At 39.8% G+C, this 19,325-nt stretch overlaps 1 protein-coding gene across 1 annotated transcript; it reads left to right on the top strand.

Moving 5' to 3' along the window:
* The first annotated feature begins 15,943 nt into the window (after positions 1–15,943).
* Positions 15,944–18,998, top strand: LOC141005183 (regulator of G-protein signaling 21). The gene is made up of 5 exons (XM_073476966.1): positions 15,944–16,020; positions 16,104–16,199; positions 16,288–16,343; positions 16,521–16,687; positions 18,813–18,998. Exons 1-5 carry the CDS (start codon positions 15,944–15,946, stop codon positions 18,996–18,998), a joined length of 582 nt encoding a protein of 193 aa, XP_073333067.1.
* Positions 18,999–19,325: the final 327 nt, after the last annotated feature.

Here is a 19,325-nt window from a genome sequence, read left to right as displayed (position 1 = left end):
AAGAGGGGGGCAGACTGAGGAAAATAAAAACAACTGAGGCAGCAGGCGTGACACAATCATTAGGGGAATATTGCACAACAAACCGTCTGCTGAACCAGATCTCCTCACAGGGAGGGGAGACATTTGTGGTTGTCCCTTCAGAGAAATAATGACAGTGTGTGAGCTTCAACCCGTCATTCAAACTATGTGAATAGATTAACAAGTGATCAGAGAGGCAAAACAACCACCAAGCTCACACAATCCAGCAAATAATGATTTTAGTTTATATTTGCATCAGAATCTGTATCAGATGTGATGATAGATGTCGACCGTGCAACATGTCAGCTGAGTCGGATTCATGTTGGGATGTGGGAATGAATACTTTGTGTTTTGTTGTGGCCGTAACAATAGGTAGTATGGAATGATATTTACAAGTAATATTTCACATGACATCAAGAAAAGTCCATGAATGTAGAAAAAAATGGGAAAATAAATGACCCAATTTAAGAAGAGCATCTCTGAAACACATTAAAATAATGCCAGGTTTCAAGCGAAAGAGAAGTGACAGGGGAAATGTACTCCAAACAGGAAATATGGCTGACAAAAGTTGAGAATAACTGGCTTTTACGTCGTGACAACAACCAGCTTGTATTCTTTCTGCACCTGTTTTAATCCTCTACCAGACGCCACCCTCTGTTCACACCCTGCCATTCCCTCTTTGTCCAGCAGTTGTCTCCAGTGAGCTCCCTCCGATATCACAACTGCACACCTGCTGCCCATTCTCTCAGTAGCTTGCTCTGATATAAATGCTAGCCCTCCAGTTTCAGTACCTGCTTACTTAACGATGGCTCAGTTCTATTCATGTGTCCCTGTAAAGCCATGACAGTGAGCCAGAATGTATAATATCAGTGCCTAGAAACTGAGGCAACCAAATGAAATTCAGTCATCATACCTTTTTTTTATCATTTATATTCCTGTGACTGTTTGCTTAATGCTGTGATATGTCAAAATGTCTTCTGTGCGAAGGCTCACTTATTTATGTCTGCTGGACTTTTCATATTATGACTGTCTCCCTCACAAAGCTCGCCGTCAACACTGATGTTTTAAACTCTGCTTTTACTCCATACCTGCCTTGCCTGGCAGTCAGGCTTTGGAGTCTGCACTTTATTCAGCCGGATTCTTGACAATTTTTTTTACATCTTATTATTACTGAAAAGGTGTTTAATTGTTTACAGTTCCTCAAATCATATATTCTTGATACTGTTGCTCCTTAATGGATGGAAAAAAATCCAGACAAACAGGCAATGCCTTTACTGTAGTTGCTAAGCTAAAAGCGCACACTTGGAGGTGGGTGCACAAGGTCAGCCATGCATCGAGGGTCTGAATAGCGTCTTTTCAAATCAATGTGTTCCTGGGGCTTTGGACGAGCTGTATGGAGGAACTTTATGTAGGTCTTTTTCTTTTCCCCAGTCCCCATCTACTTCTTCACTAGTAGAAAAATGCTGAGACAGTGTTTTGCTGTGAAGCTCCAGAAATGTTTTGTGGACTAAAAAACTTCCAACCTTCCATCGTCAAGGCCGTGAGAAAATACTGACTGAATTTTCAGTTTTGGTTGAACTGTTCCTTTAAGTGATTAAATGGCTTTATAGGGGCAGTGTGTAGTTTGGGAGAAGAAATCCAACATTTACAATATGAATGAGGTAACAATACAAACTCAGAAATATTTATATTTCAATTAACTGAATAAACAAGCTGTTCCCCGAGGAAAATAAGGTCCCAGAATACTGTTTGAAGCTAGAAAGGTGGCAGGGTCCGCCATATATAATCATGATCATGCTGAAATATTGGGATAAGATGAGAGTGTTAAGAGCCACTTAAAAAAAAAAAAAAGCTAAGGTGCTCTTTAATGTTATTGATTTAGCTGTTAAACCCTCTTCCAATCACTGAACCCCTGCCTGCTATGCAAAGTAAGATTTAATGATATTCAGAGGATCAGACTACAGGGGCTGGTTTCATATGGTATTTCTAAAGATTTTTTGTCAGGAGAAACTCAAGGCTTTCACTAATCAGCGCCATCTACATCATATTTCCAGATCTGTGAGGGTCTTGCTGATAATGTAGACATCCCATCTCACAAAACTGCCGTCGGAATGAAGGAAATTAAGTTTATCTGAGCAGCATTTACAGCTAAATGTTGAGATCAACATCACAAACATCATCATCATCATCCCTATATAGTCTAATTTAGCAATTTACTATCTTCCTGTTGTTTCTGCATTTGAGGAACCATTCTGTGTTTCTTAAAGTCATTTTCAGGTTTGGTGCCTTCAGGCTTTGGACACATGGGGAATATTATTTACCTGACGGTTTCAGGTAATACTTCATGACAGTATGCTTATTGGCCTTCTAAAATGAAACACCACTCTCATCTTTCCCTAAACTAAGCAGCCAGAAGCAGGTTGGATTATCTTAACATGAAGGGTGCTTTTCATTATGTTAACGTGTCTCCTCACTTACATCTCTTCCTTGCATCTTAGCTCCTCTTGGCAAGAATGTGAGAGAGGGTTGCAAGGAAACAACCTGTCTTTCCTTGTCTCCTCCAGGTGCATTTAAGGGATTTCGAAGATCCTCCATGACGGCAGAAGGGGAATTCCGGGTCATGGTAGGAGAGAGGACGCAAGGAAGCATACTGTAGGTTAGCATAATGAGACTGGAAGCAGGGGGAATCAGCACCTTATTATGGATTTCACTGCGTTTCTTTGCAAGACACACCCTGTTGAGCTATGCTGGATCGTGGAGCCTCTCGATAGCTCCCAGAAGTTAGCCACAAATACTAGCAGCCCACTACTGTAAATCAATCAATCAATAAATCCTGTGTTAACTGTGAACTGCCAAACATCGTGCTTCTGTCTCTCTGTAGTCATGCATTTAAATTCCCTGCTCAGAACTCTCTGTGATTCACATGAAAATCTGCATATTGAACTACGGTTGTCGCGACTGTCTCTACTCTGAACCTGGTTCTGCTTTGGGTAAGAATATCAGGGTAAGCCAACCAGAGGCAGAGTAGGGCAGGTGTTGTTTAGAAAAGCAGTGGGATCCATAAGGTGGAAAACAGCTAGCCTGGCTCTGACAAAGATGGCAAAGGCTGCTCAAGCTAAAGTGCGCTAATTAAAGTTTTATTTGTTTTAAATCAAAATGTAGGATGACAGTGGATTTAGACTGCAGGAAATGTATTACTGAGATTAAAAGGATTTGTTTTGTGGCTTTTGTCCTCTTTGTCGCTTCATACTTTACGCCTCATTTCCAGCTTGACCTCCATTATCTCCGATGTGTGTCGAAAGTCCTCCCTCTGTTTTTCTCAGGATTTTCTTTTAAAAAAACATTGAAAAATGTCAACTCTTGTAGCAGATTTCCAACAGACCGTGTGCACTGTGTGCCACAGGAAGTTAGAAAATGAGTTAGCTAATTAGAAAATTAGCTAACTAACGAACCTCATGTAGCTCTATTTATACATGTTTTGTGAGTGAAAAGGTCACAAAACTTGCCGAGCACCTGTCAAACCAGCCTCCTCGCTTATTTGCTGCCGTGCACTACTGGTCTTGGTTTTGTCACAGTAGCTCCATGTGCATATTAAAACAGAAAATTAGTGTTGAACACTAAAGCCTTACATCGGTGAGCACAGACAAAAAAAATTTGAAAGGAGGTATTGACATCATTCTTAAGCAGACACTTCTACAGACATCCAGCACCTGTTGTTTCCATGACAGCACTGATTAGCAATCCATATACCACCATCATCCAGTCCTCATTCCTTCCACTTCCTACGAGCTCCACTGAAGGCACAAAAAACCAAAGAAACTATTGTAGTGAAACTATGCGAACATGTTATTGTGACTGAGCTAAAGCCAAAATATCTGGTTTGAAAAACTCAGAGAAACGGTGGCATTGTGTGAAACTTACATAAAGCCCTCCCCGACAGCTAGGGGTGATATGGGAATTAAGACTTTTTACGTATTCTGTGCCAGTGCATTGGGAGAAAAAAAAATATTCATGCAGTAATTTCTCTTTCAGGGGAGATATAACAATGTTAACATGTTTCTGGCAAAACAAATGAAAAATGTTTCTCCTGGCAACATATTTCACTGTGCACTTTGAACAATTATCATGCTGTCTTATCGCCAAAGACCAAACAAAAGTTTCTTCAGAAACATGAGGTTATGGCATATGTTTGTGATGTGTCTTCTGCGTACATTCATCCTCACCTTGTTGACTTTGTGTGGGTTTGCGTGTTTCTTGCATGTATGAAACCTTTCCTGGACCTTACACTGAGAGTTTGCGTGTGCATCTGCAGAGAGTAGTCCTCCGGTGCCAACGATTCTGCAGAGAACCACCACCTGCCAGTCTGATTGGACGTCCAGCTTTATCTGATTGTATTTCTGGCCCTGCTGGAATTCAGCATGGGCTTAATACTCAGGAGAGATGGGATAGGATAGGAGGGGTTCGGTGGGGAAGGTTAGAAAGTGGGATGGAAAGAAATAAGGAATCTGTAATTAGAAAAAGGAGTGCAGAGGCCGGATAGAGAGAACCAGAGAGAGGGAGGGAAGGGACGAATAAAAGCAAGTATTAGGAGCGGGCAGAAGAAGGGAAGGAAGGAGGCGGTAATGAGAAAAAGAAGGTTTTAAAGAGAAGGAACGAGATGAGGAGTGAGGGAGGCGATGGTATTAGGAGAGGCAGAAAAGAAGAGAAGAAAGGAAAGGACAGGGGGACGAAGCAGCAAGTGATTGAAGGAAGAAGCACAGCAAGGCGAGGGGGTGGGGGGAGGAAAGACGGATGGACACAGGGCAGTGAGGGAGGGCGCAGAGGCAGCGGAGCCCCAGCAGGTCAACCTAATGTGAGCAGCAGAGGCTGAGATAATGCCCCAGGACTTTGGGCTCGGGGAGACGAGTGTGGCAGAGTTCTCAGTGGGTGAGAGATAAGGCGACCATGTCTCTGCTGACTGCCACAGACTGTTCTTTCTTCTCGACTGGGGAGAAGGAAACTTTACACTGTCTCCATGCAGAAACTGCCAAAGATTAACTCCTCCTGTGGCAGACTTCCACTGCCTTAATACTTGGAGGAGGAGTGATGAAAGGGTGTTTCTTCCTTCCACAATCTGAGGACCCAACAGTGTTTTCCTTCCGGCTTCCTCCCAGCCGTGTGCTGTGAATGTGCTGTGTGTTAGAGACCCTGCGGCGTTGCAGTAGCATTCTGTAATAAATATTTTACATTGTTTTCATTATTTAAGTCAAAGCTTCACAACAAAAATGTGTTAAGCTGCACATTGATTCTCACATCGGATTTCAACGTCTTTCTCACAGCAGGGTCGAATCAAAAGATACTGAATACCTTTTTATCATGTGGAATTAATGAGTCAAATAAAGGCACCCTGTGTTGCTTTGACAATAGTATTGCTATGGAGCTGTGTTTTTAAGGTTTGGCCCCCATTTCACATTTGCACAATGATGCATACGCGCACAGTTTGATAAACATTCACGCTGCGGGTTTCATGTTATTCTAATGATCAACAGCTGGTGGTGTTAAATAATCATTTTCCTTTGACGGGTAGGTTGAAGTGATTATCTGCTCACCCTCATGCAGATGGGAATCAAAGTGAAGTTCTGTGGTCTAAAAAACATTTCTGGAGCTTTGCAGCATCTTTCCACAGAACTAACTAAAACAACTAAACAAGAACATTACAGGGCTGTTGATGCATGTCCGGCGTAATCCAAGATCCCAAACTGATTTCAAATCCACTGCTTAGCTAAAAGCATTGGCGCGCGGCATCTGTAGTGGGCTCACAACTGAAGGTCAAGGGTGCCACCGACGTCTTTTCAAATCGTTTTTGATCTCGGGGCTTCCAGAGACTTGGATTCACCGGACAGGCTGCATGGAGCGTAGTGCGGAGTGCTGCAACACCGTTTTGCTGTGACGCTCTGGAAATGTCCTGGGGACGACGAAGCATCACCCAACTTTTAATTGCCATGGGTGAGTGGATACTGACAGAATCTTTCCTTTTTGTGCAAACTTATCCTTTAAGGTGCAAAGAAGCAGAACAGTGTACTGACAAAAGGCAAGGAAGAAAAATGCACGCAATGCAGAGCTGAAATACATACATAAGAATGCAAAATGTCTCATTAGGAAGTGTGTGGGATTAAGGAGCAGAAATGGAATAAAATATTCATAATTATATTTTCATTATAATGTATAATCATCTGAAACTAATAATCATTGTGTTTTTGTTAGAATGAGCCTTTTATATCTACAGAGGGAGCAGAGTGTGTCATGTTGCACTGCCATGTCTCTACAGAAGCCCAGAATGGACAAACCAAAGACTGGCTCCTATAGTGGCCATTTTCAGTGGCCACTATAGGGGAGAGTCAGACGAGGGGTGCTCAGTTGTATCAGTATCAGGTCAGTCATTCAGGATCGCCTCACACTGAACCTCAATCACTCTTTACTGTGCATAATCTTTATAAAGCAGTGTGTACACATGACCACTAGATGGAGACAAATGCCTGGTCTTATTAAAGGCACTGTAACAGCCTCATTTGAAAAACAGCATGACTGTACAAGAGGTTCAGTAACAGATGTTTAGTCTTAAAGTTTAAAATGACGCTGCTATAGGGAACCATGTTCTTTAGGCTTAACATTGCACTTTTGTATTTGGTTTGAAACGTTGGCATCTTTGAATCTACATCTTATTAACAGGCACAGTAATTGTTGTAATTACGGCCTAATTATTGAGCAAATTATGCAGAATTGTAATTAGTTGTTCAAAAGTAAGAAGGAGTAAGAAGTTGTTTTTTTTCCAGGGGGTTTCTTGATGGTAGAATCAGCATCATCATTTAACACACTGCTCTGACCGCATTTTCCTGTTTTTGATAGTGTGATAAAGATTCCTGCTGACAAACAGATCAGTCAGACAGTTCTGGACTTTAAGTGTGACGCTCGAGTCAGGGACTTCTGTCTGAGGACAGTGTACAACATAATAGGAACCTGTCAGTCTGACTTCCCCTGAATCTGCCCCAGCCTCACGTCCCTCAGCTACCGAAAGCTGTTTCACTTCCACACAGGCTTCTGGTGAAACACTTGCGACACTGATTCCCCACCCTGTCAGACGGCGGGGACAGCGGTGCTTCTCTGCAGTCGCAACAATGGATGACAAATCTGAGGGGCAACGTGCCAAGAGAGTCACTTTGGAGAAAAGAAGTGAAAACATGTTCAGAACGGACCATTACGTCTTTGAAGACAGGGAACAGCTGATACACTCTATGTTCATGAGTTTCAGCTCTTAAATGTCTGCTCACTTTAGTCCAGTGGATTGTATCGATTCATTGTTCTGTACTTAGTACTGTACTTAATTGAGATACATACTTTACTTTAGCCTTTCCATTTCATGCCACTTTACACTTCACTACATTTCTCTATTACAATAATATGACAGGTATAGTTACTAGTGTTTTGTTTTTTTTAACAAATGACTATTTTTGCGTACAAAACAACATTTTATGAAGCTACTTAAAATATTAAACAGTATACAGATATAGTAAGAAGAATCAGTCGATTAATCCATTAAGTAATTGCCTATTATGTCAAAATGTCAAAATGTCACGGTTCTTCTCAAATTTGAGGATTTTCTGTTTTTACTTTTCATCATATCTATATTTTTAAATACTTTTGATATGGTTGTACAAAACAAGTACAGTTGGGGTGTCACTTAGGGCTCTGGTTAATATGACAGCATTTCTCATTATTCTCCAACACATCCTCACACCTCAATGATAATTGCCATTGACTCATAAAAAAAAAAAAAAAACATGACTGTGCAGACAGGCACAGGTTTAGGCAAGAAAACTACTTGGTTGAGGTTAAGGAAAACAGTTTGGCTTAAAATAACTGCATTACTTATGTAAATTCAATTACGTTATGCACGTGATGTAACTTAACTAACTTAGCAAGTTAAAATAACTCACGGCTGACTTTTGCTTTCACACTGCACAGACAGCTTTACAAATGTAAATATGGATCCTCTTGAGCTGCTCTCACAGTCGAGCTTATGGTCGTTTATCTGATGATGCTATTTTTACAAACCAAAAATTCAATTGATGGAGAACCAACACCATCAGTAGATTACTAAGAGTGAGCATTAGTTGCAAAATAGTTCAAAATGAGCTCCAGTTCAACCATCTATACAACAGCCATCAGCAGGCTGTCGATCAGAAACAGAACCATATAGGACGACTGTGGAAACAGCTGATTTTGACACATTTATGTTTCATGTTAAGCAGCTATGTATGTAACTTCAATTACATTACTGTACCTATTACTGTACTTATTTTAACACACAACACTAAACCTAAACAAGTGAATAGGCTGATTGGCAGATTGGTAAGTTTAAAGACACATTAATGGATGACCCATGATAAAATTCATGACGTGTTAGAAGAACAGTCACAGGAGACATTTAGTTGCATTAGGTACTTTTACTTTTAATACTTGGAAGTATATTTTCCTGATTATACATACTATACTTTTACTATTTTCAAAGCAGGACTTACTTGCAATAGGGTTTTTTAAAATGTATTTTTACAGTGTGGTATTAGTACTCTTAATTGAGTTAGGATCTGCATACATCCTCCACTTCTTGCGTCAAACTGCATAACCTGCTTAAGAGGCACTTTTTGTCTGGTTTTGTCTCGGCTGCTTTATGTTGTCACGCAACAGTCACCACAAACGGAAAAACAAACAAATATAAAATGTCTGGAATCAGGCCACCATCACACCAAGACACTACACTACTACTAGAAGATTCAGACAGTATGATACCATAGTATGGGAGCAACTTTGTTTTATTCTATTATTACTTTTTATTTATTTTTTATTCTTTTGCTCATCAATATGATTTAGTGCTTTGCAGCTGAATTGTCAGCCGGATCACACTGACATGAACACCGTCCCTCAGAGTGTATTCAGAAGCAGTAACCTCACACTTTAACGGCTTCAGTGGACCCAAACCATTTGACAGCAAAATACTTCACACTGTAACGCAGCCATCCCTCATCAGATCTCTCATCTGTGACAAACAGAAACCTAAACAAGGACTTCCTTTGGCACATGATTCATCAGGCATTTTCCTACCAGACGCTTGTTTTCTGCACCGCAGCTCATCATATTGTTTGCTGTAAGGAGGGTTTGAGGAAGCTACATTAGAATAAAAGTACAGAATTAGTAATAGCACAGAAGAATAAAAAAATTCCTCTCTGTAAATTTTAGTGGAAAAGTGATGCCTTGATGTAGAAAAGAGTACTGGAAGTCCTTGCCTCCTCAGCACACTCACTTGCACTTGTCACTCATATAGATGAGCTGTCTGACTTTGCCCAGCGTGATGGAAAAAGCTCATGTCAGACACTAGAGGGATTCAGGCATGACCACACAAGTTCAGACAGACACACAATAGGTACTGTTAACTAGGATTCCTCCTCAAACCTCAGCGAGATCAACAGCGCTCTTCCTCCATCTCTTACTGCAGCTGCGTGACCCTGAAAATGATGACATGTCAAGCATTTAATTATTCCAGGGAGCAGATATGTCCTGGGTTATTTGTATTCATCTGGTTCGTGGAAACAACGTTCCATAAGAAAAACAGACTCAGTAACAACAGTCAAGTTGTTCCTCACACCGTTAACCCTCCTCAGACACGACGCTGCCTACATCATTTGGCTTTTGAAAGGCCTCGTCCTGAAGATAAGATCGTGTTTGTGTGACTCACATAGCGAAGGTCTTGTCTTAGTTCACCTGACTCACACACCATCCTCTGCTCCAATTTTAGTTGTGTCCGTGCCTGCTAAGATAAAAGATAAGTCAGTCACATCAGATATACAACCACACTGTCCAGACAAGCAAGTTCAGAACACACACGTCAACCAACACACACATACAAACACACAATACACTGAGCCTGACTTGGTAGACAAAAACACTTCGTTAAGGCTGCCAGAATGTGAACGTGACTTGTCTTTGTTCAATATGTGGTTGTAGTGGGGGTAAACACTACACTAGGCACAAATTAAACAAAAGTGAAAGTGCCATACTTCTCCATGCTCTTCAGATGCCTTTCAGTATATCGTTGCTGTAATAAGCATTAATATCTTACAAAGAGCACTTCCTGTTAACCAGCCAGGCCTGGTCTGATGAAATATCTCATGACTTTTCCATTATAATGAAATGCTAATGTCACAATAGCACCTCTGAAAATGTTGAAAAGTTGGTGTTCTACAGTCGCCTGATGAAAGGGGGGCGATCAGGGGGAATTCTGCTCTGAACACAAAATTATACGCAACAGATATATTGCAACTTTTCAAAAATGGTGGAGGGAACAGATGACAAGTGCTGGACTTTAAGTATGAAACTGGTTGTTTGATGGCTTGTTACCAGTCTTTGCTCTCATTGTGAAATTAGAGAGAAAGTGTTTGTCCTCCATGTAAAGGTCCAGGGTGTGTTCACACTACTGAGGTTACAGATTGCAACTGACTGATCGTGCCCCCTCACCTCACCTTCCCCTACGACGGCCGCTTAGAATGTGAAAAACTTGAATGTCTCTCTCCAGAGCCAGTGTTTGGTTTGTCCATTCTGGGCTGTCCATTCTGTAGATGAGGACCTCACAAGGTCCACTTAACTACTTGTGGAGCTTTCAAACATTTTACAGACTTCATCCGAAGAGGAGAATATGACGACAAGCAGTCATGACAGTGCTGAATAATGGGAGGGTTTTTTTGTCTTTTGCTAAAGCTAACACCACCCAACGTCACCTTCCCTGGGTTAAGTCTGTATGTTAAGTTTGTAGGTTATACGCAATACTAAATCCCATTTGTTTATCCAGAAAACTCTGCTCTACTTTCTACATCCCCACTTTCTAGAGAACGTAGAGCAGAAAAAGAAAGATTTGCTGTATGAGAAGAACTCTCACTAAGCCCACTTCAACATCACATGAGTATGAACTCTAAATAGACACAACTTAATTCACGAGACAACCCCTGTCAAATATAAAATTGTAGTGAATAAGATTGTCACATGTTGCCTCATCAGATGTTGAAAAATAAATCTAAAACATGATCAGGACACATGTGGCTAAAATTAGCTGTCTTCATGCCCTTATGTGAAATGAATGTTAAAGGTTCAGCTAATATCAGTTCATCAACTTGTGTCTTTTTTTGTGTGTTATGTTTCCCTTCATTTGTAACTGAGCTGATGTTTTTTGATTTGTTCATGGTACACAGAACAGCGTGTGCCATTCACACTGTAACTAGATCTTCTATGAATTGCACTGGACCAGAAGGAAGCTGGTAAATGAGGTCAGTGCACTATTTCCATCCCATCTGAAAAAAATGTGATATGGAAAAAAACAATTTTGAATATTATAAACTTGCTGACACAGGACTGCCTCACACAGCAATTTGTAGAAAAACTGATCTGAGTTTTCATCTACAGAGGCGATACTTCAGGGATGTTAAACTTGGTCCATTTCTTCTTTTCATGATACATTTACTGAGTTTGGTAGCAATGGCAAAGCCACAGTGTTAACTTTATAGCTGTTCAAATTTCCAATTTGCCTCCAAATGCAGGCATAATTCAAGGCATAGATTCCCGGGTATTTTTAGATCATTGGTAAACCAGGTAAACCTGGTAAACAGATACAGTATCTAATGGTCTTGTTAAAGATGTCGTTAAGTTGTTAGTGACATTGACTCTTCCATTGCATTCACGTTACAACACTGCTATTGTTCAGATCATCTGCCCCTCAAGTGGTTGCCAGTTTGTTGCACTAGCTGACGTTGCTAACGCTAGCCAGCAAATGTTAATGTTACTAACGCTAGCTAGTGAACATTATCTTTGCTAAAGCCAGCTAGCTAATGCAAATGTTGCAAACACTAACTAACATTAATGTTGCTAATGCTAGTTAGTTAACGTTAGGGGTGTACAGCCTATAAGGACTTTGGTACAATATGCTTGGCGCATACTAACTCAGCGACTGGCACATTTGTTCCAAAAACACCCAAAAATAGGTCGATTCATGTAATACGAACAGCATTATGCTATTGACTCACAAACCTTGCTAGCAGCTGGAACCAACTTTCAGAATTCTTACATAGAGATAAACGAAAACATCATTTTGGATCCAACAACAGTATTTAGAAATTCAAACTAGAATTTTATATTTACAATATTAATGAGGTATTAAAACAAACTCAGAAATATTTATTTTTTCCATACCTGAAAAAACGAGCTGTTCTCAGAGGAAAATAAGGTCCCCAAAACACTGTTTATATTTGGCGGACCCTGCCACCTTTCTAGTTTCGAACAAAGTAAAACAGAATTGTGTTGTCCTTTAAGGTCAGTTTGTTTATTTAGTCATGAAAATGAAGAGAACTTTTTTATTTAGTTTGTTCAGAAGATCTTTCTCTTCTGTTAAGATATTATTTCCCAAAACTACATATTGCACCTTTAATTCACAATCGTAATAATGTTTTTAAAGAAAAGAGATACTTTTATTTTGCACCATTCTACAAGCTTTGTAGATGTGTTTTTTTAAATGATTTATCCACATAAAATAAAATGTAAAATGTTGTAATGTTGTAATGTAATAAGGTTTCATTATTTAAGAATCTACCATCATTAAAATGGTAGTTATGATCTTTGTAATGTTAACAATTATAGACTTCTGGATATCACCAGAGTTATGAAAACTGACATAAAGGAGAAATCTTTAAATAAAATACCAAAAGCTGTTTCATAAATGCCAATTTTACTTTGTTTTTGCTCTGAATATCATCGTGAACTGTTTACTGTGTAGCTTGTTTTCCAATTGAACGTCACCCCTAAATGATGTCATTCGCAACGTCAACAGAAAGTTCACATGAGTGTCATGTGAAGAAATATTGCAAGAAGCGCTTTGTTCTGTCAAGTGATACTTGTTGTTCTCTCTGCTACCAGTGGTAGTCATCAACTATTTTCTGACTGTGCCAACCAGCATTCAACAGGAAACAATCCCACAGTGTGATTAGAGACAATAATGGCATCTTTGATTCAAGTGCCAAAGGACTGATAAGGCTAAACTGTAGAGTGTCAGTGAAGTGGAAGTGCCCTACCCTGCATTTTGACAAGTGTTGCATTGATCGGCTGTGATTGGTGGCCTCGCTCTGTGGATGTCCAGCATGACTGAGTGATTTCTATACAAGGTGGTGGACAGTGGAGGTTGTCATAACTCTCTTTCCTTTTTTAATAACTTTAATTGAAGCTCAAGATTTGCTGAATGCATCCGATCAGATTCTTGATCACCACTGGGTGTAACATTATGTAAATGTAAAAGAACACTGCCACTTCCCTCTGCTGCCACTGTGAAGGCTGAGTTACCAGCAGTGTTTTTGCATTCTCTGAACTTTCTCATGGTCCTGATGAAAGTACCGCTCAACCAAGCATGCAATATGAAGGGCGTCGCCCGCTGAGGAGTCCACTCCACAACTACACACGTGTGTCTGAGCTCATCTGTGGAAAGTTTAAAACAAACCCACTTCAGCATTCATCAAACCACAAACGTACCATTTTACAGAATAGTGAGACCCCTGAGGGAATCCTGAAAACCACCACATCAGCACCCCCACCCATGCACCGGCTTTGCATGTTGTAAAATTCCTGTTACAATGTCATGTCACAAGATGCTGATTTTCATTCATAACTGAGGTCGAGGGAAAGCGTGTATGATTTCATGCATACGAGCATCTTACACACACATTCACACACATTTGATACATTAATAGAGGACAGTGTCAATGTAGGAGTTGTTCTGAGAACTGGCTGGTTCACTTGTTGGTTTCAGTACACATAGAAACTTCCCAGCTGACTTCCTGTCTCTGTTGTCTATGACTCACTGCATGTTTCAATTTCTGTGTGCAGGTTTACTTTTAGACATTTTAAGTCGTTTAAGTCGTTTATGAGTCGGTCTTTTTCAGTTTTAAACTTAAACTTGACCTTGTAAATGTTGTGCAACACTTGAACCTTCTTTTTGATCTTCAGAATATTTTCTGCAACTGGATCAGTCCAAGTCTTTTATTGGGTCCCTGTTCCTCGACAGTTCCTCTACTCTCATCCAGTATTAAAGTATTTAATCACATTGAGGATCACATATAATGTTTAGTCAAAGAACTGTTAGGCTTCTAACAAACAAACTCTGGGAAATAAGATACCATCACTGCCATTCGTGCTGACTCTCTCCTTGCAGCATCCGTTCAGACAGGGATTCAAAGCTTTTTCAGCTTGAGACACAAAAAAGAAATTTGGTGTCTACTCAGAATTTCTGACATTTGTTATGTTCACACTTAACTAATACAAACAAAACACACATTACTATGGAAGCCCATTTCCACCAGTTAAATGTAAACAAATAAATACATAAAAAACAAAAAACAAGATGAAAAAAGCTTGATGAAGAAAAATATTTCCATTGTAGGTCATAAGAGCTTAAAGTAAAGTCATGCTTTTCAGATAAAAATTCAAAATTATGACTTTTTATTCAATAATTTTGACTTTCTATCACATAATTATTACTTTTTTCTCATACTTCTGATTTACCATGGGAATAGTTTTTTTAATCAAGGCTAAGTTTTGATCATTTTTTTCTAGAAATGGGTTTTGTAGATTACTGACTCCTCTGCTGTCAAACAATTATGAATAAAAAACATTTTGCTGCCTAATCCACACTATGGATAAGCTGAGGAGTCTCGTTTCTTCTATTTCAATTAGTAAATTCACTTTACAGATCTAGCATTCACTCTGCTAATTGGCAAAATGGGTCTGAGATCTGTTGCATGGGTTTGAAACCTGAGTTCGTGAAAGGCTGCTTAAAGAGATAAGACCTAGAAATCTAAATATTTGTGAACAATTCCACAAAAAGACCAAAACCAACAGTGTGTTTCAGCCCATTTGTTCCAAATAAACCTCTGAAGACAGGACACAAATATTTACTTTTATTTTCAAGAAGGCAAAACCATTTAGTAAAACAGTCTGGCACTAAAGCTTTATTTAGCAAACATCCAAACAAGAGTAAATATGTTTTTGGACGATAATGGAGATACAGCAGGGGGGGAAATATGTATCAGGCTTTGGCTTTACATGCAAATCATGTTAGTAGGATATACTCACTGTTGATTTACTTTGCTTTTCATGGAATTTGCTGACAAGAAGAAAAATATAGGATATCACCTGACTTGTTCTTGACAGACACTAACCTTTAGCAGACAACATTTTTTCTCACATGGTAACTTTAACCTGCTTCATTTTCCCTTTTGTATTGTTCTTTATTGTTTTGATTTTGTGTGCTCTTTTTAATTTTAAATTCTATAGACACTTCATTACAAAATAGAGATTAATGTCTGTTTTTGAGTAATTAAGGAACTTCTTCACTTTGATGCCATAATTTGTATCATACCTAATACAACCTGACATATTAAAGGGAAAACTCTTTCATTAGACAAATGCCCTCTGTCTCATGGTATCATCATTTTCATCATCATACTGCCAAACCTTAATTAACAGTGTGCTGTCAGGCTTCTCTTCACCTCTGGGCGCCTTGAATCATTCAGTTCTCCCCTCCAGTCAGAGTGTCTGCAAACTCCATATGCACATCACAGTAACCGAGAAATCCGATCACACTGGAATTTTACAGCTGTGAGTCAGTGACAACAGTAACTGAGTCTCAACAGCAGCCGCCTGCATGTTTATCCAAATGGCATTCAGATACCTGTACCAGCAGGCCCTGGGCGTCACACCTTTCCTGCCACGTTAGGGGCGAGAACAGGACGCAACAGTACCGTTTACAGACACAGCAACAGACTACTGTAAATCCTTCCAGGACAGAACCAGGGATGTTAAAATGCCAAAACTTTCGTTTTCAAAGATTCGGTTCTATGAAATAAGGGATTTCATGCCAAATATGAAGCGGCCTAGAAGGTAAGCCAGACAGACAAATGATACAGGGTAATGATTGAGTTAAAACAAAGTGTAAATAAAGTTACATTGTATCTGTTTTGCAGAATTGATATTGTTCTCAATCGAAAGAGGCATAAGAAGGACATCGAGTGCCTCATGGTCAAAAAAATAAACGATGAGACACCTTCTTCAAAACTCAGGTAGTGTATGTTGCACTATTATAGATAGATAAATCTTCCTGTGGTTCATTAGAGTGAAAATCAATGCTCAGATCTGTCTTTGTTACAGTTGGCAGACTGACCATAAACACCACCCAACTCTGGAAAAACTGCTTCGGAATAAAAGTAAGAAATGCTCCGTTTTTTAAAACTGTGTGGTGCTTATCTGCAGATCATGAAATAACACAACATAAATGATCTGTTGGAAATCAAACTGTAAATTTGTTTCTGAGTTCGTACACTATTTACCCTGATGACATCTCTGATGAGATTTCAATAATTACGCTTAAATCTGTCCCTCAGAATATTTGGCAGCGTTCTGCTCCTTCCTGCGGTCTGAGTTCAGTGAGGAAAACATCCAGTTCTGGCTCGCATGTGAAGACTTCAAGTCGAACGCCGCACCGGACGACATTCGCTGGAAAGCCGAGGAGATCTACCAGGAGTTCATCCAGCCTACGGCCTGCAGAGAGGTCAGTTTGTCAGTGTGGATGGTTCGTGGTGGACAGAGACAGAGCTGGATGAACAGCTGAAAGTAGCAGAAAGTGGAAATAAACTCTGTTATTCTTTGCCCTTTGGCACTGTTAGTATGATAAACATAAACCCAAATATACACTACATTTTTCTGAATTGATTTACCGAACAGGCTAAAGTTTGATATAGTATGACGCCACAAATCAGTAAGAAGAATGAGTAAAAGATTCACAAAGCGGATGAAGCAATATGGATGACTACATGTTGCAACTTTCACTGTATATATTTCAGTGTAGGTGAAGGTGAAGGTGAACATGCATCCTCTGAGTCGTGCTGTCAAGTTTTCTTTCCGGTGTATGAAATATTTGCTATTTAGTTAAATGGTTCCAGGTATATTTTGTAAATTATTCTAAGTTCATTGAAAAAAACACACACACAGGGCCTGTGTGTGTTTAGCTAGCTGCAAATGTCCCATCCACTGACTATGGTGGAGACACATGGATTGAAACACACAGAAATAGCTTTAGGCTACTGAAAACACCAATCACAGCCCGGTCACCAGGATATTATGTTAGCAGTTACTGCTTCTGCAAGCCACAGTAATGTCCAAGTGTACCATATTACAAACCAACAAGGCTGCCAAACGGAGGACTAGAGTTTGAGTCACACCGCTGGATATTTTGAAGTACACATTAAACCTGTGTTTTGTGGCGACAAAACTCAATGTTTTATAATGAGAGCTGCGGATCTTTCCAGCCATGTTTGTGGCGACTCAAACCGACTATTTTTCACAGGAAATCGACATAAAAACAGTTTTAATTGTGGTCGTGCAGAAAGGTGCCTGGATAACTTTTATTCTGGTGATTGGGTTGCCAATCAATATCAGGAATAAGTATTTAACAAATATATAACGTTATAACCCTGGCTGTCTGTTTTTACTGGAAACGTGTAGCTATACCGAAGCAACTAGCACTCAACTAGCTGGGAACTTTATGAAAAGGAGTACCTTAAAGGTACAGTGTGTAATATATCGAGTATTTAGCGGCAAAGAAATGATGGAGCACTGTGAAAAAATTCACAGAATTTATTAATGTGGTGACGAGCGGACTTCTCCTCAGTTTCTCTGTCACACTAAGTCATTACTTTGACTGTCTCTGTCACACTCACAGCCCTAAATATCTTAGTTAGTTATCGCTCCATGTGTTGTCTCACTGCAACAGACCAGGAATATATCTGAATAAATCTTGCTAATGTGACGCTCTCTGAGGCACAAACTGAGGCTACGGGTGCTAATATTTAGCGTTATACATGGCGGCATTTCTTTTTCAGTGAAACTAATGTCCTGCTAATAAACATGTACCTTATCTAAGTTTTGTACCATTAGCAGCAGGGGGAAATATACATTACGGTCGGTTGTAATCTTTAACGTTACTCTAACCTGTCCAGCAGAAAGCAGGACACTTCAGTCTGCAAACATTTCTCTCTCATCACAGATTTCCATCTGGGAAAGGCAGATCCGGTGTTTGTTATTGTTTGTCGCTTGTTCCGAGCTCGTTTAGCGTCTTGAAGTTTTTGTTTCTTCAACAATGATTCACACTCCTGTGATTTTTCTTGTACAAAATAAGTATGATCATCCATCCTTTATCAGATTGTGGTTTCAAACTTCTCACAATACAGATTGTTGAGCAGGAAACAGCAGCCACTCGCTTTTCTTCTTCTTCTTCTTCTTCCAACCCGGTCATTTCTGGCAGCCAAGCGAAACGCGAAAAGGCCCTCACTAGTGCCAGGTTTGTCCGTTCTGGGCTACTGTAGAAACGTGGCGGTGCAACATGGCGACCTCTCGCCCGCTCCCTATGTAGACATGAGAACACAACGACTCTTATTTTCCGGTGATTATACAGTAAATAAAACATACTTACTTACTTACTTAACATACTTACAAATATTATATTCCATTTCTGCCAAGTCTGTTCTGCTAAATGCCACTACATATTACACACTGTACCTTTAATATAAGCATTATCAGATGCCAAATCAAAACAATGAGTGATCATGTGAATAATATATCTGGTGTGAATTCTGCTGTACTCCAAAGAATTTACGATGTGTTTTCTCTTCCTCCAGATCAATGTCGACCACCATATTAGAGAGCAGATTAAGGAGTCTTTGGAGAATCCGAGCCTCTCCTGCTTCGACGAGGCCCAGAAACACGTTTACCTGCTCATGGAAAGAGACTCTTGCCCCAGATTCCTGCACTCTGACGCCTACCTGAGTCTAAAGCACAAATCCAGGAGTCTTTGGTACATTTAGCTGAGAAACAAGGTCATCCAGACATTATCAACGCTGCTTTTCTAATCCTCAGTATTTGTTTTCTTCTTTCTATTTGGCTGAATTGAGAAGTTATTTCACACTGTGTGGGAGGTGAGAGGCGAAGATGATGTGTTGGTGAAATGAGAATAAAGCAGGACAAACACCGTATGAGAAAAGTAATGTGAGTGGGAAACAGTATATGTATGTAGGCGAGAAAGAAGGCTGTTGGTATGTGTCAGCACTTTAGACGATTGTGCAGAGTTTGGAGTTGTTTGAAATTCTGTATGTGTTAACTGAAAGTCTATGTAAGTTAAAAAACAGTGTACA

This window comes from Pagrus major, chromosome 11 (genome assembly GCF_040436345.1).
Source record: "Pagrus major chromosome 11, Pma_NU_1.0".
Lineage (NCBI taxonomy): Eukaryota > Metazoa > Chordata > Actinopteri > Spariformes > Sparidae > Pagrus > Pagrus major.
Note: the sequence above shows the minus strand (reverse complement) of the source record. Positions and strands in the feature narration are given on the sequence as shown.

Coding starts and splice junctions, on each gene's coding strand:
- LOC141005183 (XM_073476966.1), top strand. CDS start 15,944: ATGCCAAAACTTTCGTTTTCAAAGATTCGGTTCTATGAAATAAGGGAT. Junction 16,344..16,520: donor AAAACTGCTTCGGAATAAAA/GTAAGAAATGCT, acceptor TCTGTCCCTCAG/AATATTTGGCAGCGTTCTGC. Junction 16,688..18,812: donor AGCCTACGGCCTGCAGAGAG/GTCAGTTTGTCA, acceptor CTCTTCCTCCAG/ATCAATGTCGACCACCATAT.